This window comes from Ctenopharyngodon idella, chromosome 3 (assembly GCF_019924925.1).
Source record: "Ctenopharyngodon idella isolate HZGC_01 chromosome 3, HZGC01, whole genome shotgun sequence".
NCBI classification, from domain to species: Eukaryota; Metazoa; Chordata; class Actinopteri; order Cypriniformes; family Xenocyprididae; genus Ctenopharyngodon; species Ctenopharyngodon idella.
Genome location: NC_067222.1, coordinates 38958262 through 38982777, shown reverse-complemented (window position 1 = coordinate 38982777; position 24516 = coordinate 38958262). Strand labels below are relative to the sequence as shown.

Genomic DNA, 24516 nt, shown 5'->3' with positions numbered 1-24516 from the left:
GCAAATCAAAATCAGAAACGTGTTATTAAGGAGTGTCCCTGTTTGTTTTCGATTGCTTGATGCATTCATATAAAATTCAGCTCATGTGCAGTGGCTTTGGACGTGGCTCATTGTGTTTTTGTAATATTACTTTATTTTTGTTTTTAACTTGTGTTACATAAAGACGCTTGGCACTGATGCCAGATTTATAATTCATTTGTTATGAATAATTATCTGTTGGATGGCATCCATCAACTTCCAAATAAAAATAATGAAATGATATGAAGTACCTTTTGTTAAATATTTAATCCTCTAGACAGTCCAAAAAAAATCTATTATTTAATTTTAAGCCATTGTATATGGCAACTATCTCTCTTTAGCACAAGACTGATTTCCTACTGTAGCTAAGCAGGGTTGAGCCTGGTCAGTACCTGGATGGGAGAACTCCTGGGAAAACTAGGTTGCTGCTGGAAGAGGTGTTACTATACTACACTGTCAAAAAGGCACCGTCCTTCGAATGAGACGTTAAACCAAGGCCCTGACTCTCTGTGCTCATAAAAAATGTCCTTTAAAAAAGAGTAGGGTTTTAACCCCGGCATCCTGGCCAAATTTGTCCATTGGCCTCTGTCCATCATGACCTCCTTATCATCCCCATATACTGATTGGCTTCAATACTCTGTCTCCTCTCCACCAATAAGTTGGTGTGTGGTGGGCGTTCTGATGCAATATGGCTGTCGTCGCATCATCCAGGTGGATGCTGCACACAGGTGGTGGTTGAGGAGATTCCCCCTTCCATATGTAAAAAGTGCTTTGAGTACCCAGAAAAGAGCTATTTATATGTAACAAATTACTATTACTTAGTCCCCCCTGAGGTAGTTGGTACAATACAGCCTCCTTTAGTGTATTAAGCACTAAGCAGTAAACAGAATGCACTCTTGCATAGGTCATTTTTTTGTAGGGCTGATAAAAAACAAAAGGTATTTGGTCACAATCAGCTGCAAAACTGAAAAGCATCTCTTGTGTTACAGAAGTACAAAATAAATAGAATAATGTCCACTACACAAGTCTCATTATAACAGCGGAAACAACTTAAAATACTCCGTCATTTATTGTCATATACAATATACTGTAGGAACTTTTGAAACTGTAAAGGGTCTATTTTTAAACAAACATGATGCCGCTTTCTGCCGTCCCAGTTTCCTTTCTGTGAAGTTTGTGTAGCAGTCACAAAAATTAATCGAAACTCAGCGTTTGGGCTACTAGCAAACTCTTGTGTGCCATTCTGAACTTTTGCATAGATCATCTCTTCTTTTGCTCTTTTTTCTGTTGTGGCGGTTAGCAAACAACATTGCATTACCGCGCGTGCCCCCGTCTGGATTGAAGTGTGCATCACCTGTGACTGACTGTATTCATCGTCTGACCGTATACACCGAACCGTGACGTCCGTACTGTGACGGTTCAGGACGAATACATGCAGGGCTGTCAAGTGATTACAATTTTTAATCTAATTAATTGCACATCAAATTAGGCTGAGAAATTACTCCCAAAAGATCATTTAAAGTCATTATTGTGTTAAATGAGAAAAGCATCAAATAGACATTACAAAAAGTAGTTTTAGAAATAAATATTTTATTTGATTCAACATAGAATTTATTACACATAAACTTTTAGGCTACAACAGCCATGCTTTTTTCATAAGCTGCATCTGAATTGGTATCGGTACAGACAAATATTTGGTTACCAACATTCTTTAAAATATCTTCTTTTATGTTCCGCAAAAGAAATAAAGTCATACAGGTTTGAAAAGACACTAGGATGAGTAAATGTAAATAAACAGAAATATGATTTTTTTTATTTATTTTTTTTTATGAAATGATACTCTAGGAAACTAAAACTGCCAGTAGGTGGCGGTAAATGTCTAAATGAGTAAGTCATTTAGTCATTTAGTCATTCATTCATTTGATTCATTCAAACGGCTGATTTATTCAGGAATGAAGTAAATGGGCCCTATTATATTGCGTATGGTCTAAAGCGCATGGCGCAAGTGTGCTTAGGGCGTGTCCGAATCCACTTTTCCTAGTTTAAGGACGGGAAAAATGGTCTAAAAGGGTTGTCCCTATTCTTTTAATGAGTAATGGGTGTGTTTTGGCCGTAACGTGCAATAAACCAATTAGAATCTCATCTCCCTTTCCCTTTAAAAGCCAGGTGCGCTTGTGCCATGGCGGATTCCCTATTTACTTGGTGGAATTTGCAAGCGGAAAAGCTGAACTCTTCTCTATTGAGTGAACGGATTTCTCATGCACGAGGTTAAAGCGCATGAACAGACCATCTACAGGAAAAGCCGGATTCCACCAAAGCATTTTTATCTTTATGCACACAATAATAATCTTTTACATTGTAATCCTTTTATTTTTAATATTTGGCATGTTTGTGTGCTGCTGCGCATCCCTGTGTGTGTAATAAGCAGAGTGTTTGCGCGTTGTGCACCCGTATAGGCACATATTACTAACACGCTCTTTAAATAACAAAAAAAATATTGTGGCATTGACTTTAGACCAGGTTTCAGTTGGTCAATGGCGCAGTCTATTGCAGTTGCCTCAAAATAGTCGCGCCAACAATGCGCCTGAACACACCTTGTTTTCTTAGACCAGCATGACCATGGGCGCAAATGCATTTGCTATTTAAACAACGTGACACAGGACGTGAAAATGATAACTGTGTCGGGTGAAACTAGTAAAAAACACTTGTGTCGAATGTATGATAAGGCCCTATAGATGTGTTCGAAGTAAATAGGTGTGTTCGAACACATTCCTGAATGAATCAGCCATTTGAATGAATTGAATGAATGAATAACTCAATGTCAAAAAGTCTGCACAGCGCCACTTCAAGTAGAACACACCTATTGGCTCGCTTTATGAATGGGCCATTGAATCATTGGTTCACCCGACTGAATCGCTCAAAACGCAGATTCATTCAGAAACAAAACACCGCTGTGTGTTGCTTGGAGACAACTTTATAGGTAATATTTTCGTTGGAAAATTGAGCAAAAACAGACAATATTGTGTATAAAATATATCACAATTATATCTTATTTATTGAACTGATGTATAAAATCAATATCACATTCATGCTATTCAGGATAAAAACAGCACTTGTGTGATGTTGCATTCTTGTGTGATATTGCTTAACTATATCATAACATATAGGCCTATATATGAGGCAAAAACTCATACAAGGGCATTTTTGCCCTGATATCTTGAATTTTTGGGGCATTCTAACTGCATTCTATTGGTTACATCACGCAGTGAGTTGTTGTTTTTTTTCAAATCATGGAATAAGATTTTGTTCGTATCCCCTACCTCTAGCAGCAAAAGGGTTAAAAAGCCTGTAGAGCACCAACAGTGAGCACCCCTAGTGAGCTGCAGCCGTGCTTTAAGAGAGTCTGCTCTTGGAGGCTCTTACAGCGTATGGCAGAGAGCATGTATGGGCTGCCGACCAGCAGTATGGCCAAACAGACTGGTCGTCTCCCACTCTGTCCCCAGACACATGCAAATAGTCAGTGACACTCACACACACAGGCACATACTCACAAACACATACGCTAACACATGCTTGCAGCACCAGAATTCATCTTGCTCATGTCATGAGAACTGGTTAATTTTGGTTGGACCTTTTAACTTGAAGAGAGCCGTCTAACTTCAAAAGACACATCTGACATAAAACCTAGCCTGACAAGCTGATTGTAGCCATTAGTGTAAAACACAGGTTGCCGAAGAATTTTTATGGTACTGTGGTGTTAAGCACATTGCCCTGATAAAGGACAGATCACAAGGAAAAAATGGCACACCCTGAGCGGAGGTGTGGTGAGATTGCAGAAACAGTAAAACGCCTTATCAAATCCATAAACGAAGATACTACAAAAACAACATGGGGGGCATTCAGGCGTGTGAAGTGCACGTGGCTTGTGTTCTCTGAACGAAAATATTACTGAAAAAAAATTATGAATAAATGTTTTATTTAGTTTACTTACTATTCTGAAATTCCAGCAACTTACTAACTTTAAAGTTGCGATGTACTGAAAGTAGCGACGAGTCTTTTCTTCTGTATTTTGACGTTCATCCAAGTGGAACAGATTTTTGAAAAAGGAAAAAAAATATAGGGCAGGGACACTTTTGTTGATTGGATGGAGGCAGAACTGAATGTGAGCTTGTAGTGATTTGTAAGAAAGGGGTGAAGTTTATGAGGACAAAATAATTGGAGAAGTCATGCAAACGAGAAGTCTGTCATTTTATGAAAAGACTGAGTTCACATTAAAAATTCAAAAAGAGCTCAAAAAGATATGCAATTAAATGCATTTAGAAAATAGATAGGGTGAATTTTATTTTCGTGCCGTTTTTAACAATATACCAGTTGAGTTGTGTTAATGCATTTACGATTAGTTTAATATATAATATGAAATAATTTAAAACCATACGAGTAATTGGAATAATTTGCAGAAAACTCCTTTTTTAAGTTGATAAAAATTAAGAAATTGTGCTAAAATTTACTTAATCTAAATAGGTAATTGCTACAATGGTGGAAACTTTTAAGTAATGGCAACTTGCCATTTTAAAGGATTAGTTCACTTTCAAATGAAAATTAGCCCAAGCTTTACTCACCCTCAAGCCATCCTAGGTGTGTATGACTTTCTTCTTTCTGACAAAGACAATCGAAGAAACATTGATAAATATCCTGACACATCCAAGCTTTATAATGGTAGAATGCGTTACCAAACGAGTGTGAGCTGAAGAAAGTGTCTCCATCCACATCCATCCATCATAAACGTACTCCACACGGCTCCGGAGGGTTAATAAAGGCCTTCTGAAGCAAAGCGATGTGTTTGTGCAAAAAAAAAAAATCATATTTAACAAGTTATGAAGTAAAATATGTAGCTTCCGCCAGACCGCCGTCAGTATTCAAATTACTGAAAAACGGAAATGGCGTCAGCCGGTCTGGCGGAAGCTAGATATTTTACTTCATAACTTCTCAAATATGGAGATTTTTTTTTACACAAAAGCATCGCTTCGCTTCAGAAGACCTTTATTAACTCTCCGGAGCCGTGTGGAATGTGTTTATGATGGATGGATGTGGATAGAGAGACTTTCTTTAGCTCGTACTCATTTGGTAATGCTTACTGCCATTTTAAAGCTCGGATGCGTCACGATATTTATTAATATTTCTCCAACAGATCATCAGAAAGTCATATACATATACATACTAGGATGGCTTGGGGGTGAGTAAAGCTTGGGCTAATTTTCATTTGAAAGTGAACTAATCATTTAAGTTCACTCAAAACACTTAAAATCTAACCTTTCAAAACCAGATGAACTGATGTTTCATTTTCTAAGCCGCATTTACCCATGCACACTACTCTTTTTCCAAAGCAAGATACAGAAGTGATGCTTAATTCACACTCAATGTTGGGGCTGGTTGGATTTAATCTCATTATAGTGGGAGCCTGAGGCCTCCTATCCTATTTATAGCCCTCACAAAGGGGCGGGCTGGATCCACGAGGTCATGCTGCTGTGGCCTCATGAGTGATACAACATGGGCCAATCACAGCTGGGGCCAGCCTCGAATTTGATTTGGCCAAATGAAAGACTACAGTGAATCCGTTATGACAGCGGCCATCACTGGCACCAATGCTTCCTCTCATCTACCCTACCCCTTCACTCTCTCTTTCCCCTGACTCTCTCTACTAGTCTCACCCCATCTTTCTCTCCCTCTGTGCACTCTCCCTGTCTCTTTCCTGTCCTCGGTCCACCTGTCTCTCTCCACAGAATGCCTAGACTCCTGCGTCGACTCCCATCACGACGACTGCATTTAAACATAGACGACGACAAGTGCCCTAATCTGTCACGGGCGATAAGCATCTCAAGAGCAGAAGGAGAGGGGGTGGGGTGAGCCAGCTATGTGTGTGTCAACATCACATTCCACTGCGTTCCGTTCATTTACGGTGTTTACCGTTTGCATAACGTTCCGTGTTTTGTGCAAGCATAACATGGGATACAGAAATATACAGCTGAAAAAAAGTGTCCGATAACCTTCGCAGACCGTATAAGGCGTGACTAAACGATCAGATCCCGCACATACAGAGGCAGACACGTAAACAACTGTAGAGGGGACAGGAGAAGCCGGAAAAGTAGGGCAAGTGAAAGAGCCAACTGCGATAATCTGAATTTAAGAGGGAGAAACAAGGTCTCGCTGTTGATGGTAATGAATTACCCTCGTTGGAGTTATCACTGGCTCTTGGCCCGTTCCCTGCATCACAGGAAGTTTCAATTCCTGCTCTTTTGCAGATGTCCAGACCCCTGCTGCCAATCACAGAGCAGCAGAGCGTGACGCTGCCAGGGAAATCTCTAACCCATGAGCCCATCCAGAAGGAACACACAGAGGTCTCGGATCTGAGGATAATAGATTCAGTCCCAGCATGGAAGGGAGTCCCGGGGCACATGCGGAATCTCAGGCCTTTAAATGCCACAAGAGGCAGGAGTTTTATCCCATGAATGTTCCGGCTTTCAGATCGGACGAGCTGCATTCCTGAATCAGGCTCACAGAGGTCAAGAGATGGTCCCGAGAGACCACAGCAGTGTCCATTACAGTAACTCAGCACTGTGATGTAATGAAAAGATCAGTCGGGCGTTTGTCAATAGCTGCAGTGCACTGTCATCAATAATGCAGGAGCACGTTCTAAGTTTGTTGTGAATTATCTGCTGCGTTTTCGGTAAGAAACAATTACAGTATATTAAATACAGCTCAGCGCTGATGCTACACAGCAGGAATCTTTTTTTTTTTTTACTGAAGCTGAGAGACATTTGAAACATCACAGCAAGTACCACTTTTAGGATCCCTGGTACCACCCTGAATCTATATTTTTTGAACAAAATGTTGGTTGTCTGCAGGTTACGTAATGCAAGTGACTCAGAAACAGCAGTTTCCAGTCCAGTTCACACATGACCAGACCACAGCCGACTCCAACCGAGCAGGCCGACGCATCCTCCCGCTCTTTCTTTCTCTCAAAGGATATTCGTTTTGTAAGCTAAACCACACGCAACCTCACAATCACTACATACCAAATCAGCAAACATGAAAATACTGCATAATAAATTCATAGAGGAAGCATTAATTATATTTATCTGTGAGTTGATTCATTGGACCAGGCGATAATGTTGTCTAAATGACTAATGTTTAGCATGGAGACGTGTATTTGCGAGCTAATTCATTATAGGTTAGTACAAGCGAATGCAATATTGTCTTGGATCATGGTTCAGTGTGACAGTCAGAGCCATATTCTGCTGATACCGCAGCCATCTGTCCTTCCCCAGTGAGTAAGATTGCCACTTTCTCATAATTATCCAGTGGGTTGAAGCCAGTCTATCTACGGGTTACAAATCCCTGATGACATCGTATATCAGGTGGGACAACAGGAAACCCTGCCTCAAACATAACAGGTGGATCGCATACATATTAAGTGAGGGACGTTCTTCATATCTCTCAAACCCCAGGTGTGGTAATGCACTCGGCTCAGCTCTGATTTGTTTGCTGTCCTCGATTTGAACTAGACTCTCCCCGGTGTGCTTTCTGCTGCCCAACCTACATTATCTCACCCGTCTATTGCTCTGACAACTGTCTTTTGATGTCTCTGGTGTCATTGTGTGTGCGCATGCGAATGAGAGTGTGTGTAAATGCATATGCGTGGATCTGTGCGGTTGACAACTCGGTGACACAAGTATGTCGGTCTCTCTCAGAACTGCCGCCCGTTGAGACGAGAGTCCACAGTGCTCACGCACACACATTTAGACATGCTTACATACTCAGAGAGGGTCCAAGATCCCTTGACGGATGTCACTACACAGCTTATCATCAAAATGTGAGAATGGGAATGAAGGCTGCCGCTGTGGAGCAGGTTGATTCAGGTTGTCTGTCTGATAACACACGAAATTCAAGACTCCTCACACCTCCACACATATCCGACATGCTCCTTGCGGAATACTGCCGCGCTAATGCTAAACAGCAGACGCAAAGAGGACTGTGAGAACTGACCCCTTTGCAGACAACTAAATGCAGCAAGGGAAATTAAAATGGCTCTTTACATTACTCTGTTTTTTGTTCATATTAGCATATGAAAGTTTATGAGGGGGTGTTTATGAGCCAATTATGGTTAATTGCTATGCTATGGTTAATTATGGTTAGACTTGGCTATTTTACGTGCCATTGAAGCTGCATGAATGAGGCAATATACATATGAAATTTACACACACGCAAATGTATTTGCACAACTATCACAATCGAAGAATAGAGACCCATCCTAGATTTGATTTCTTTTCATTTATATGACAATCAATTTTACTGACCAGTGCTAACTCACTGTAAACCTCCTGAAGCCCACCAGATTTGTTTTACTAAGCAATCTAGAAAGAAGAACGGGAAATATTTCAGCACAGACTAGGATAAATAAAGAGAAAAGTGTTTAACAGAGCAAAAATGCCCAAAATAACGTCACTGTCTCCATCAGAGATAGCAGTTCATCTTTTGCCAAGATTTGCGATATGCCACTGTGTATTAGTGCTGGGTGGTATTAGTTACTATTTTGAGTTTTGAGTTTTTTATTCAAGTGTCAGTCATTTTAATCACTGATTCTTGATGTATCATTCACTTCTTTTAAATGGTCTTTTGATATATGTCTAGCATGTATATGTAATTATCAATATCAATAAAAAGTTATGTGGGTCACTGACAAATAAGGTTTTTAAAAATGTAAAAAAAACAAAAACATAATAGAGATATAATTAATTTTGAAGTTTTATTAAGTGTTAATGAGATTATGTGGTTTTTATAATCAATTCACAAGTTCACCTGCCCATTCAGTTTGAATGGTTATTGGCTTGCTGTCCTCGAAGGAGGCTCGAACCCGAGGCTCGGCTTGAGCTTCGAGTTAAACCCCCCTATAACAGTACTGCGTAGAAGGAGAATAAGAGAAATAGAGGAGGAGATGGGGAGGAGGAGGGATGCTGGAAGAATTGTTGCTGGGATGACTCAGTGACTGCTGCTTATATATGCTCGTAATGATGATTGACAGGACTGAATGTTTAGGCTCCTCCCGAACCTATGTTTGGAACTACATTTAACACTGCTTTTGTCATTTTTTACAAGATTGACAAAGTTTGTCACCAAAAAAGTCATTCGGTTTAACCAAAATTTCGGTTTTATCGAATGGCACTTTTGGTTATACCGAATGACGATATTTTCAAACAATGTTAACAGGCTGATATCTAGCTAGCTAGTAACAGGACAATCAGGTATTTTATATTTAATACAAGTTTTTAAAATATTACAACATTTTCCATGTTTTATAGCGGTTGTACCGAATGACCTGATGTTTCGGAACATGCGTATGAGCAAGTGAAAACACAGATTTATTCATTTCAAATAGTTAAGAGAAAGTTAGTTACTTTGCTTCACGACCATGTGGTCCTTTGCAGGTGTCTGAATGATGTCACATCCTGTCACATGATACTGACTGCATGACTTGATCCAAAATGGCCCTTTTATATTGGTTACTCCAAATGACATCAGTGAAATTCATTTTTCCGGACATTATTTCTCGTAAAAAAGCGACGACTTCTACACATAATTTTAATACCATTTTGCACTATGTTGATATATGATGTTATAAAATCATGGCAGAATAGAAAATATATACATTTATTACATTTTAAGATATTTTAATCACAAATTAAATGGACGGTTAAACCGAATGACCTTTTGACACCTCAAAATCTTTAAAATACCTTTATATGTAGCAAAATATAATTAAAACCTTTTGGATTCAATAAAAGAAATCTAGTTGTACTACCTTACATACTTTGGATGTCATATCTTTGTTTTTTATTATTATTAAGGCCTTTGGGGAAAAAAATGACCCATTATTGACCCATATATGTATAAATATAAGTAAGTATAAGTATATATACTTAACACTTATAAGTATTAAATAAAGTCAATATGCCTCAATGCACAAGCAGGTGTTCAGCAGCTATGTGAATCTACCCCATCAGCATCGAGCACATTTACTTCAGACCTAAATAATGCTGAATACAATCCTCTAATCATATCCGTTACAGTGGCTGCTGTTTACTGTGGAAAAGCTCCTGGTTTCACTCCTCCAGGCTTTAGGAGGGGAGGTATGGGCAGGTCAAAAGAGGGTGAGCATGGCGCAGCTTAGCCTGTTGGTGCACGAAGAAAAACAGATGTCGCTAACCGTGAGATCACGTGCCCAAACCTGAGGGCCAACGTTATCCGTGAAGCTGGATGCTTAATGCTTGCTCATTAAAGCACTTGACTGAGCTACAGTAATGTGAAGGTTAGACAAGCTAGGAGCACATCATGTCTCTCCTATGGGTAACAAAATCTTAAAGGAACACTCCAGACTGAATGCAACCCAAAAATGAAAATCCTGTCACCTCATGTGGTTCCAAACCATTTCTTCCATGAAACTTGAAAATTTGGAAGACTGCTGATTATAATTAAAATTAATGTGAACCGGAGATTTCAAGATTTTATGTTCCATGTAAGAAATTCATATGGATTTGGAACCACATGAGGGTGAGTAAATGAAATTGAATTTTTGCTGAACTATTAGCATAAACTAACAGCATCTGTGGCATCATATTGGTTTCCACAGCAAATAATATTGAATTGTCCCTGACAAAATGCATTAACAGCAATGCGCTTACAATGGAAGTCAATGGGGAACTTCTACAGTGCCAGAATAAGCATGAAAAATATACAACTATCACACAATTTTAAAAGTATAGCAATATGATATACACATACATTAGCTTGACACTTCAGTATGCAGTCATAACCATAATCATCATGTAAAGCCAGAGATTACTTTTAGATTATATCCAGACAAGGATACCAGAAAGGGATGTGACAATCTATAAAGCACTATTTAAAAAAAAAAAATTCTCATAAATGCTTTAACAATAACTGAAACTTCATATTTCTCCTTTTACACTCTTGAGTATGATTTCCACATAGATTTCCAATACATTGCTATAAATGCATTTTTTATTTGTTTTCTCAGACAGAGGGATTTAAAAGTAATGATGTATTCTGACGAATTTTTAAAAAATTGCAAGCAACATACATATACACTATATTGACAAAAGTTTTGGGACGCCTGCCTTTACGTGCACATGAACTTTAATGACATCCCATTCTTAATCCGTAGGGTTTAATATGGAGTTGGCCCACCCTTTCCAGCTATAACAGCTTCAACTCTTCTGGGAAGGCTTTCCACAAGGTTTAGGAGTGTGTTTATGGGAAATTTTGACCATTCTTCTAGAAGCGCATTTGTGAGGTCAGGCACTGATGTTGGCGAGAAGGCCTGGCTCGCAGTCTCCGCTCTAATTCATCCCAAAGGTCTACTATCGGGTTGAGGTCAAGCCAGTCAAGTTCCTCCACACCAAACTCGCTCATCCATGTCTTTATGGACCTTGCTTTGTGCACTTGTACGCAGTCATGTTGGAACAGGAAGGGGCCATCCCCAAACTGTTCCCACAAAGTTGGGAGCATGAAATTGTCCAAAATGTCTTGGTATGCTGAAGCATTAAGAGTTCCTTTCACTGGAACTAAGGGGCCAAGCCCAACCCCTGAAAAACAACCCCACACCATAATCCCCCCTCCACCAAACTTTATACTTGGCACAGTGCAGTCAGGTAAGTACCATTCTCCTGGCAACCGCCAAACCCAGACTCGTCCATCGGATTGCCAGACAGAGAAGCGTGATTCGTCACTCCAGAGAACACGTCTCCACTGCTCTAGAGTCCAGTGGTGGGGTGCTTTACACCACTGCATCCGACGCTTTGCATTGCACTTGGTGATGTAAGGCTTGGATGCAGCTGCTCGGCCATGGAAACCCATTCCATGAAGCTCTCTACGCACTGTTCTTGAGCTAATCTGAAGACCACACAAAGTTTGGAGGTCTGTAGCTATTGACTCTGCAGAAAGTTGGTGACTTCTGCACACTGTGCGCCTCAGCATGCGCTGACCCCGCTCTGTGATATTACATGGCGTACCACTTCGTGGCTGAGTTGCTGTTGTTCCCAATTGCTTCCACTTTGTTATGATACCACTAACAGTTGAGCGTGGAATATTTAGTAGTGAGGAAATTTCTATATAAATTTCTTATTGCACAGGTGGCAACCTATCACGGTACCATGTTTGAATGCACTGAGGTCCAGAGAACGACCTATTCTTTCACAAATGTTCACAGAAGCAGTCTGCATGCCTAGGTGCTTGATTTTATACACCTGTGGCCATGGAAGTGATTGAAACACCTGAATTCAATGATTTGGAGGGGTGTCCCAATACTTTTGGCAATATAGTGTACTTATACATTCTATAATAGTAGATTTTTACCAGTGTCAGATGTGAAAAAAATAGCAATGCAAATGGATAGTTATTTTCTTGGTCTCATGCTCCAGGCGTGGAACAATGCCATTAAACATTTTCAGGGGCTTTAACTTGTTAATGATCATGTAGATTTCAGATTTCAGCCACACTAATTACACAGAGCAGAGATGGAGCAGAGGGAAACCGCTGGTATCTTGAGAGCAGGCGGACATGTCTGTGTGTGAACTAAAAGGCTGGTGCTCTACTGTAAAGTGTTGTAGGGAAATGATGGATGGCACAGAGAATGCAAGGGCTTTGTGAAAGGCAGCAGTATCATTTACAGGGCTGTACCCACAGGGAATGGGAGAAGTAATAAGTGACGGCAGAAAGTCTAATGGCGGGCAGTTCTTTCAGCCACTGGGGAAATGGGAGAGAGAGAGGGAGAATTAGATGAGTTTGCCGGTGCTCTGATGATCTCTGCGGACATGCACGGGAATGGGAAGAAATGATAGATTTAAAGATAGGCCAGCAGTGTGATTAACTCAGCGGTGAGCATGAGCAAAGTGCCTGAGAGACAAAGTAAGTGGCATACAAGGCCCTGAGAAGAGAGAAGTACAATAGGGAGCACAAAAGGCGACTGGAGAAAAGAGAAAGCAAGGGATACAGAACGAAAATCAGACAAATAAGATGATAAGGAGAAGAGAGAGAAAAGCAGTGAGCAAACGGCTGAGTTCAAAGTCAGTAATTACCACGCACAAAGAATCATACGGACTGATGTGGTGTGATGTGGAGGGAGGACATTGAAAAGAGGAAACGCAGGCTGGTGAACACACACATATGCTCAGAGCCAGAGATATGAGCGAGAGACACTCATCCGTCAAAAGAGGAAGGAGGGGCCAAAGACACCAGACAATAACAGAGACTCAAGTGTCGGTGGGTTTCAATAAATCAGCCAGGGATCATCGGGGCAACAAAGATGACATTTGAAAGAGACAGAAAAAAACACTCAAACACAGGATGCTGAGTGCTTTGAAGTATGGAAATTCAGAGAATCGAGAGAGGAGCAAAGACAAATAAATGTGGAGCCTAAGTAAGCAACAGATAGGAGGAAAGCCTGAATTTTCAACAACGGATTTGCGACAAAGACGGAAAAAAAGCACATGCCTTGAGATGAACAATAATAACGGCAATGTGGACTGGTTTGCATGGGGTACAAAGTATATTTATACAATGTGTTATATCTGAAACACCAATGCAATTGTTGAGGTAATTAATTGCAGGTGTATCTAATTAAACACTTAACAAGCTTGGCAGCTCTCCAACAGACTGTCAAATAAACAACACTGTAGTTTGTCTATAGATTCGATGCTAGGTGCAACAATGCATACGAGAGGCAACGGAAGATGAGAGGAAATAATTAAAAACCAGCCAGTGACCAAAAATAATAAACACTAATAAACAACAACCAGGAAAAATTTGACTTACGGGAAATCAGTAACATCACAGTGGGTTCTGAGAGATGGCAGCTTATTGAAAGTATAAATCTACTACACATTTAGCAACATATTTGCCTTATAGCATATTAAAATGACACTGTGCATCTGGGAATGAAACTTCCTTTTGCCTTTTTGGGCAAAATGTATCTATTTTACACAAGCACAAAACGTATCCATAGCAACAGAACTGCAGGATGAGCTCTTCTTCTGTTCAGTGTCGGTCATTCTTTCCTCAGTGGTAACTTCCAGTAGCAGCTCCTCCTGACCGTAAATTTAGGTAGGGCAGATTCTGGGTCTTGGCGTCAGTTTATGATAAATATTTTGTAAGATTTATATTTGTAATCGCTTAACACACGCAGAACACTTTTGGCAGACGTTGCGTTATTCAGCCTGGGGTGGTGCTCTAATGTTGATTGACAGGCTGAATATTGATACACATGACACATGAACGCTATCTTAGAATTGCCTTAATGTAAAATTTATTGCCTACAAATGTTGTTTTAAAATATTACAAGTTGTGAAGGAATTCCAGTGAGGAAAAGAAAGTCATGTCTATTCTCAAACATGAAACAAACACAACAGAATTACCTAGTTCTGGCTTGAAACTCTGACGATGCAGGCTGATGGGTCTTTAACTCATTAGCGATCACATCATTATCTACACAGCACAGCTGATTGGCTGCTGTTGCATCAGTGGCCAATGAGCTTTCTGCTCAAACATTCAAATATTTGGCATTGTTGCGCTTTCAGAACCCTCCTCCTTCCCCAGCTCCACCTGTATAGATCTGCTACAGAGGTTAATTCATGTATGTTACATGTGCAGCAGCATGTCTTACATGCTCACAGCAATGTCTGTGAATGTATTGGCAGTAGCAAGACTCTGTACTTACTCTGCTGCAGCAACAGCAGCGTAGCAGATCTATTCCGCCAAGACGAAATACATTAACATTGTCATATACATTACCATGCCAATCTCAATTATCATACAAATATCCCGAGAATTGTCATGACAGAACTATATAAAGGCTATTCACATGAGCATTTATTTATACTTTAATTAATCTGATATGCTACTCCACATAAACTCTAAAACAGTGGTCACCAACCCATCGATCAACTGGTAGATCTTTATCATTGTCCCAGTAGCTCTCGAAAATAACAAGAAACATGAGTACAAAAAGACATTACATTTGTCCAGTCTTTGTACTGTATTTTTGTATCTATTTTTATGTTATTTTCGGGAGCTACTGGGACAGTGATAAAGGTAAATAGCCCACATCATGCTTGAGTCTGTAAACGGCCATTAACAAGAGGCCAAAGATGCTGAAGACGGACGCAAAGAGGAGAAAATTCTGTAGCAGGCAGAGCAGTTCACTGTTCACAATGCTCGAAATATAGGAAGAAAATATAAATATTGAATTGGGGGTGAAGGGTTATATGAATGTATCTCTGAAGGGAACTTACTGTCTTCAGAAAAGTTTCGATGGCAATGGCATTTTATTTTCCTCTTACCTCCGAATAAAGTAGCAATTTATAAGCACAGTGCTGCTTTGTTTACAGCGGTAACCAAGGAAACGCTGTATCACTGCTCTTCCATAAGCGCCACCTGCTGTCAGAAAGTGAATCTGCATCTCATTCAGCCTGTCTGCTGTTTTTGTTTCATGCTTTTTTTGTATGTAGTATATAATTTCACAAAGATAAAGTCAGACCATAGTAGATCTTGTCTTTCATAAAGGTTGAGGTCAGCGATCTTGGGCTTAAAAAGGTTGGTGACCACTGCTCTAAAGATAGCTATAAAAAACAAAACAAATTTACACAGTAAAATACCGTTTTCCATTGAAACGATGCATTCTGGGTAATATTTGTCATTTTCAAGAAAGTAGCCTATAGGTTACTTTCTCGAAAACATGTTGTTGTTTTTGTGTAGGATGAACGGACATGCCAACTAGTTATTGATCTGATGCAGAATAATATACACATAGCTAAAGTGGATTGATATCATCTTGGACTGGAGCGAGGTTTAGCGGCGTAAGGTAACGTGAAAATGAGCGGGGCAGTCTGAAATCTAGCCCAGTGGCTCCCAATTAGAATGTGCTGCAGTTCCATTTATCACCACAGATTTACATTGGAAAATTGTGGGGTGCTGTAGAGCTGGGGAGGGCTCCTAGACAGGCTGCCCCACTTGGTAATATAATACATGGCTACCGAAGACATTCGCTAAATTTTAATATATCCCACTTTATGACTTAAAATAGTCCGAAAAAAAATGTTACACAATTCCACACACATTTACAATTTAATATTGATTAAGTTTATATAGAGGTCTATGTTTTGGATGAATTTTTTGGTGCACCTGCCCTTACTGCCAACTTCCCAGAGTGCATTGGGGTAGGGGCCATGTTCAAGGTAAGGCTGTACATTTCACAAATTCATTTCATGTGAAAGAAATAAAAGCTGCCAAATAGCCTTTGTCATCTGAGAAACGGTACTGCACGGCGTCCTATCAAGTTTTAATGACCGAAAGCAGGTGGTAAATTTGGGAATACGAGTGACAGTTCAATATTTCAGAGGGAGTTATGGTTAAAAGGCTAAAAAAAGTACTACAAACTACGGCTGGGAGGGAGTAAGCAGAAGGATGTGATTACATTGAATAGTAAATCAAAAATACTGCCACCAACAGAAAAGAAAACGTGAGTAAAGCTGAATGATCAATCATCAGCACAAAATGTGTCTGAAACTCTATTTGTAGTCATGGAGTTTCTAATAAATCAGTCACCATGCTTCCTCTAAAAACTGGTGTATAAAAAAGTAATGGACAGGTGTATATAGGTCTAAAAAAATACCAGCATCAGAGCTAACAAATCATCACAGAGAGCTTCTTTTGGCCCAAAGGGTCTGAGAAGTTGAAGATCCTGATTACTTCTGTAGTTGGTGTGCTTGGTCACATCGCCTCTGACTGAACTGAGAGCTGATATGCCTCTATGGGCTTACTTTTCATTTTACTCAACGCCTCCTAGAAACTCATATAAGATAAGACTGTTTCTACAAACACCTGGAAATGGTTCAGACCATATCCTCCAACAGTGTTTATTTAAAGGAACATTCCAGGTTTAATATAATTTAAGTTCAGCCAACAGCACTTGTGGCATAATTAGGGTCGTATGAAATACGTTTCATTTTTTCAAAAATTCTGTGTTGTCTGTTTTAATTTTTCTAGATTCTGTGTTTTATGATTTAAAGGTGCAATATGTAAGATTTTTGTCCGTTAGAGGTCGCTAGAGGCCTATTCAAAACAAAGGCGTAGCTTGATGACGGCAAGTTTGAGCGCGGAATCTTGGGACATGTGGTCTTCACCTCAACGGCCGGTGGAAACAATCGGGATAGGACTCAGGAAGAAATCATGTTCATGGATGCGATTATTAACGTTACTGTAGTATGAAGCAGAGCAGGACCGAGTGTTGTGGGAGCTGAACGAGGCCGCTGGAGCGATTGCGCAACACACGCCTCACGAGCAGCAGAACTTTTATTATGCCACAGTCGCCGGCGCCACTTCTCCGGTCATGAGTATAAGGTAACGCAGATCTGTTTATCATATTAGATACATTTGAGAGTGTTGAAAATTATGTTATAACGTTACTCTGTGCGTTCGCTCGGCGGCTGCTGTGAGACACTTGTTGCACACTGCAGTAAGATAGATCGATTTTATAATATCATATTAAATGCTGGATGGCTTGTGTTGATAAATGGCATGCAATTAATTTTAAAACGTATTGTATGATGGAGAAAATTCTGTATTACTGTTACTAAAAATAAAGCTGCATCTGATTATGCTATGTTAGCTACTTGACAAAATAGTGTTTTTCTCTGAGGCATGGTAAAGCATGGTACTCGCAAAAAAAAAAAAACTACATTTAAAAAATAAGACCAAACGTGTTGAGCTATATAACAACAATTAGTTTTCTGTCTATAAATGTAACCAAACAGTTGTTCCCTTGTCTATTAAAACATGTAATATATTAAAGCTTCTTTGGTGTTTCCATGGTTTCTACAAAATAAAACCGGAAACCGAGGGTAACGCGGGTATGACGCCATTTACAGGCGACTCCTCACACGTCCCGGAGCCTTGGTTAAAATTGCAATTTTCTCACGATTTACAAATAGTTGGATACATTTGGGATATTGTAAGTACTCAACTGAACAAAATATATAACACTGGTTTTTGGATATTTTACTGCAAAATTCTTACATATTGCACCTTTAATACAAATTTATTATCAAAAACAGTGGCAATCAAATTAATTCATAAAACTTTAACAATTTAATTAATCTTTTAAAATGTAATTAAGTTTGAATAATTCCTTTCATTTTTTGGAAAGAACAAAGTGCTTCACAACATGTTTACAGTTTAAATTGAGAAGTACATCTACTGTTGTAGATGTACTTCTGTGTCACGTGTGTCACGTAATGTCCTGTGTTTTGGTTCCTTGTGTTAAGTTTCTTTGCCTCTGTTGAGTCCACCCGTACCTTTTATCTTGTCTAAATATATTATCCTGTTTGGTTCAGTTCTTCATCTGTGTTATGTGGTTTAGATTTCAGTTCTCAGTGTTCCTGAGTGTTGTTACTTTCAATTTATGAAAGTATTGCTTGCAGTTAGATCCTTACTGACCCAAGCCATGACAACTGTACAATAGTAATGTATTTGTCACAAATTCTTATGCTTAAGTTAAACCAGACTTTTATTTTGACATGTTGTCTTGATATCTCGAAAGTGTTTTCTTTTTTTCTTTTTTTTTTAATTAAATGATGAAATGCTGGTGAAGTGACACTCAGAGACATGCAGGCATCATAGTTAAATAGCGGTCTTTTGCAGCCAATCTGTGTTACAATACACATTGTTTCAATAGTAAAGCCACAAATATAAGCGTTAACATGATTTTAATGTAAAAACATGATTAACATGACTTTAATATAATGTTTAAATTAATTTTTAATCAAAATTATGCTACAACTTCTTTCGAATGAGCTTAACTTGCATTGAACCCTGAATATTCCTTTAAGGGTGATATAAGTGTTTCATGAAGGGGCATGATCTTCATCTTTTTCAAGAGCATCACACGGCAAAACATGAGGCATTAGTGTATCATTGGGCATGCAGCTGTGTATGAGGTTGGTCTAAGTTTAGCCCCAGGCTCAGAGGAACAGATGACATGGAGGGGGTATACAACACAGTATATTACTTAAGCGCAATAAATGTGCATTGGAGGCAAGACGCCATGCTTAGAGTTCCCATTAAAGGACTCCCAGGGAAATTTCCTTAAAAAGAATGAAAATAATAATTTGTACCTGTAATGACGACCCCCCCCCCCCCTTATATGCCCCCGCCCCACCCCACCCGCGTGCCTCTGTGATGTGACCATACATGCAAATTGCTCATTATCATCCGCGTCTTTCTCTAAAGCCTGCAGCAACACATGCACCAACACACCCGCACACGAGCACAAATACTACATACGTGCTATCTCATCCATCCATAAGTGAAAAGGCTAGTAAAAATCATTTTATTTTCATCGGATTTGACATCCATACGTAAACAGAAATGCGGTCAAGAAAAAGCAGACAAATTGTCAGCTTGTATTTACATACAAAACAAAATCAGAATAATGGGCAAATCAGGTTTTTCTCACACTGATTATGACCTTTACCCAATAAAAGAACACCGTTTAAGTTGTTAAACTAACCCTTTAAGCATAATCCATTTAAACACTCATTTAGACAACACATTCTTGCACACATACTGGAAGACCTATTAAAGGGTTAGTTCACCCAAAAATGAAATTTCTGTCATTAATTACTCACCCTCATGCCGTTCTACACCCGTAAGACCTTCATTCATCTTCAGAACACAAATTAAGATATTTTTGATAAAATCTGATGGCTCAGTAAGGCCTCTATTGACAGCAAGATAATTAACACTTTCAGATGCCTAGAAAGCTACTAAAGACGTTTTTAAAACAGTTCATGTAAATACAGTGGTTCAACCTTAATGTTATGAAGCGACGAGAATACTTTTTGTGAGCCAAAAAACCCTCAAAAACACTTAATTCAACAATATCTAGTGATGGGCGATTTCAAAACACTGCTTCATGAAGCTTCGAAGCTTTACAAATCTACGAATCGCCCCCCATTGGTGAACCATTGAAATTTTGAAACGTTTTGAAACACTTATGAGGTAACGAAGCCTTGTTTACTGAAATCACATGACTTTGGCAGTTTGATACGCGATCCAAACCACTGATTCAAAACAAAAGATTCGTAAAGCTTCGAAGCTTCATGAAGCAGTGTTTTGAAATCGCCCATCACTAAATATTGTTGAATAAAGTCGTTATTTGTTTTTTTTTTTTTGGTGCACAAAAAGTATTCTCGTCACTTCATAACATTAAGGTTGAACCACTGTAGTCACATGAACTGTTTTAAATATGTCTTTAGTAGCTTTTTGGGCATTGAAAGTGTTAATTATCTTGCTGTCAATGGAGGCCTCACTGAGCCATCGGATTTTATCAAAAATTTGTGTTCCGAAGATGAACGAAGGTCTTACAGGTGTGGAACGACATAAGGGTGAGTAATTAGTGACAGAATTTTCATTTTTGGGTGAACTAACCCTTTAAGGCCTATGCCTTTGCTGGAAGATCATGTTACAAAATGTGATGAGTGAGATGAGAAAGTGACCAGATAGACATGGACATCTCACTCTGCTTCTTGTGACATCACCAGAGCCAAACACACTCACGGGCAGCTTTCGCTGTCTCTCGCTCTCTATTTCTCACACTGTACCGCCCACCCACAGTAGAAACAGGACAGTCCAAGGCAGAGCTGCTGCACTAATTCTTGAACTGGCTGTGAGCATGTCCTGGGGAAGGGAATACAAATCAGCCTTTACTATACAGTCAGGCTGAGCTGGCCTGTCTCCCAGGAGCCTGCCGTGCAGGCCGTCTGTGGCCGAGGCAAAAGTTGACAGGAAGGAAACCAGGCCTTTGGCTCTCGGCCTCCCCTGGGGCTCATGGCCCTCACAGAAGCAGATTATTACTGTAATAATCACTCAATTTGGTGAGGCGCCACTCAAAGGGACGCCACATTTCACCTCTTCCAGCACTAACATCAGTCTGTATGCGCAAGCACAGCAAGCAACACCCACACTCATCCTTGAGGGTAAAAGCAGTGTATTGTACGCTACACCAAATCGTGCAAACCCACAAAATCGACATGAATGTCAGGCTGACAAATGTGTTTCTCTGTATAAAACTAATTCAAGTTGATTATTTATAACAGCGCTACACAGTCAGTGCTGTCTGTGGTAGTGCAAGTCAAAATCCCAGGAATACAGTGCTTCTGTTCTTTCTGTGTATGCTTTGGCTTTTTGGCAAACACTATATATTATATGTATTTACTATTTAAAGGCTACAAAAGGAGGGTTTCGCAAGGATTCACCATTCAGTGAACAGTGTGGAGAACATTTTAATAATCTAAAGAACCTTTGAACCTTTTCCACTTCTATGTAGAACCTTTCAGGGATCAGTTCTTAAAATAACCATTTTTCCTTAATGTTAAGAACCTTGAAAAGGAAAAGGTTTGATTGATGTTAAAGGTTCTTCATAGAATTAATGAATGTATTATATTATAAAATTATGTTTTTAATTCAAATATATATTATCATAAAATCAAGAAGACAGTATCACAAACCTGTACACAAAGAACGTATTATTGTAAAAATGCACTGTCTTATTAAAACCGATTATGTCACTGATTTGATACTGAAGAGCTTGATTAGATCATGCTAATTTTTTAGCGTGCGCATATGGTGTCTGCACGTGCCAGGAGCGAAAGAGCATATGCCACGATCCTAAATGATTGTAATACTTTCAGATCCGTCATTTTTGAACCGCTACACTTAATCAACCCCACTAGACTTTGTGGCATACACATCATGAGGGATAGGGCTCTCCAAAAAAAAAAAAAAAACTATTACATGCGTGTCTTCCATACTTTTAATCCAGCTCATTAGCATTATTAGTAAACGCTTATGCCATCAGCTGCTCATAACTGGTTCGTGGTTACTTCGGGGGGTCATCTTCGAGGCATTTCTAACTCACGCTCTCTGAGAGATGCTGGAGCCGTTACGCATAACGCGCATCATCAAGGATGCCCACGCGTCCCGCCTCTCCACACAAATCACTATTAACCCTTCCAGCAGCATTATTATCAGTGTTGGGCGTCCATCACACAGAAATAGCTCGTTTGTTCACACGTAATTAGTCACTCGGCTTTCTTACCGCTTACTTCCAGCGCAGTTGCTTATGGACGCGCTGGTGGTTCCGTGGAACGACGATGGCCAGGACATGCGGGACTTCTTGAGCCCCGGCCGGTCACTCGTGTCCATGGCATTCGAGCGCTCTATCTGTCGGTGGTGATGTCGGTCGGTGTCAGAGTAACCGCGATGTTTGATTTTGATGGGGGTCCGTGGCTGTCTCCACAGATGCTGGGGAGGCTTGAGGGTCGCCTGTCCCTCCCGGGGAACCGGCAGCGAAAGAGACAGGCTCTTTTTAGAGCAAGGTGGCGGTTCCATCATAGTGCAAAATTAATAGGTGTACCGAACGCAATGTGTTAAGAGGAATAAAAACGATATGGCTATGTATTCTTGCACATTAAGAAATCAACCAGTCTACTGTCCGTAACTGACTAGTCTCCATGTCTAACACCGGAATGTATTGAAAGCAGGTCCAAAGGCAATAAAGATTCAGTGCTTTTGTGAGAACTAATCACAGTGTTCAGATAACAGGTGATGGCGCAATGTCGTCCTGTCTTCTTGTCATCTCCGCGATTATGTCGATGATAAATCCAAAAAGTTCCTGTATATCAGAAAGGCTCCACTTTAAACATCACGAGGCGTCGTAGCATCCGCGCGGTCGCGGGTGAAGCTCTTTCCCTGAAGTTTCTCATAGCGCGACGGGTCACTTATGTTCAGTGCGGATTTATTGCTTTTATCAACCCTCCAGACTGGTTTCCTGCCGCGATTATTGCTGTTAAAGACGGCACATGTCTCTCCAAGCTCTGGCGTCTCCAACTGGAGCCATGAGAACTCTGCGATGAGGAGCAATGTTGTACATCTGGAACTAACGGCGACTAAAACTCAAGCTCGCTGTCGGGAGATTCACCTTCCACCTCCATTAAAACCTCGCTGCGAACAGTTTCATTACGCGAATCATGTTGAATTTTGCCTGGAGAACAGCGCGCGTGGGATGATGGATGTATGTGAGATCCATGCACGCGGCTTTTTCGCGTCCCCGCTTTCTTCTTTCTTGAAGCATTCGTTCAATTCTGCGAAATCATGATTGTAAATCAAAGTTCACCGTTCTTCGTGCCGTACTTTAGTTAGTTTTGCCGTCTTATCTCGCTCGTATCAATCAGTTGTCGACAGATGTTAAATTATGGCATTTGTGAAACACTCTACCGCTTCACACTCTCCACCATCTCTCTCTCTCTCTCTCTCTCTCTCTCTCTCTCTCTCTCTCTGTCTGTCTCTCTCTTTCTCTCTTCATTTAAGAGCCCGCGCCTCGATGCAGTATTCTCGTTCAATTAGGTGAGATGGACCCAAACAGCTCCAGTTGTCACTAGTTTTCCCCTATGAATTGATTTTGCATGTAATTCCATTAAGTAAACATATCGATTTTACCAGCAATGTGCGGTGCATTTGGAGAGGACAAATCACCATAATTATGTTCATCCATTTTAAGTGAAATAAATATATAATGTGGTTGGGCTCATGATTAAAACAGTATTGAAAAGAGTAGGATTTGGTACAATAACTGAAGTTTTATGCAAAGTGATAACCATTTATATGAGCATTTTTATCAGTTATTTATGGCAATATTTCTCTTGATGCTTTCACTATAATCAACATGGGTTGAAACCAGCACAGCACATTGTTCTCAAAGAATGTCTGCTAAATCCACTAAGGATGACCTATAGAAATCTATCTATCAGCATTCCCATTCATCTCAATGACAGTTGCTCGACTGGTGCAGAATCCCCAGATGTACACGATTTCAAATATACCATCTTTTTTTCTCATGGGCGCTCGATTCTGCTGCCAGGTTATTTTGAGCCAACCATCTGATCCTAAATGCCATATAATTACAGCAAGAGACAAGGAGTAACGTTGTTAAGGGCCCTCCAAAATTACTAGCAAAACAACTACTCCTGTATAATAAAATGAAAAATGAAATCTTAATTGAAATATTTTGAAAATATTACAAATTATTTAATCAGGGAATACATGGCTACTTTTAAATGGCCATGCTAATCAGCCGAACCTTGAACACTTAAAAACCACAAATGGCTAGCTTCCACATTAGCACAATTAAATGACTGAATTCATATTTTCAATTTGTTAATCCATCAGGCTAATGGTATAGCAATATTTAGAAGGAAGGAGGGTTTTTTTTTTTTTTTTTTTTTACTGCGAATTATAATAACAGGATTGAACAACATGTTGCATCCTCTTTAATCCTCTTGTTGCAGGGCAATTTTTCGTGATTAGATATTT

General features: G+C 39.8%; 1 protein-coding gene across 1 annotated transcript in view; it reads right to left on the bottom strand.

Annotated features, from left to right (window-relative positions):
- pde4a (phosphodiesterase 4A, cAMP-specific) overlaps nucleotides 1–23456 on the bottom strand; it is a 56637-nt gene extending 33181 nt beyond the window's left edge. Inside the window, exon 1 of the mRNA XM_051888436.1 lies at nucleotides 22244–23456. Coding sequence (XP_051744396.1) covers nucleotides 22244–22539 — 296 coding nt within the window. The 5' untranslated portion in view covers nucleotides 22540–23456. The remainder of the gene's footprint in view (nucleotides 1–22243) is intronic.
- Between the last annotated feature and the right edge of the window lie 1060 nt (nucleotides 23457–24516).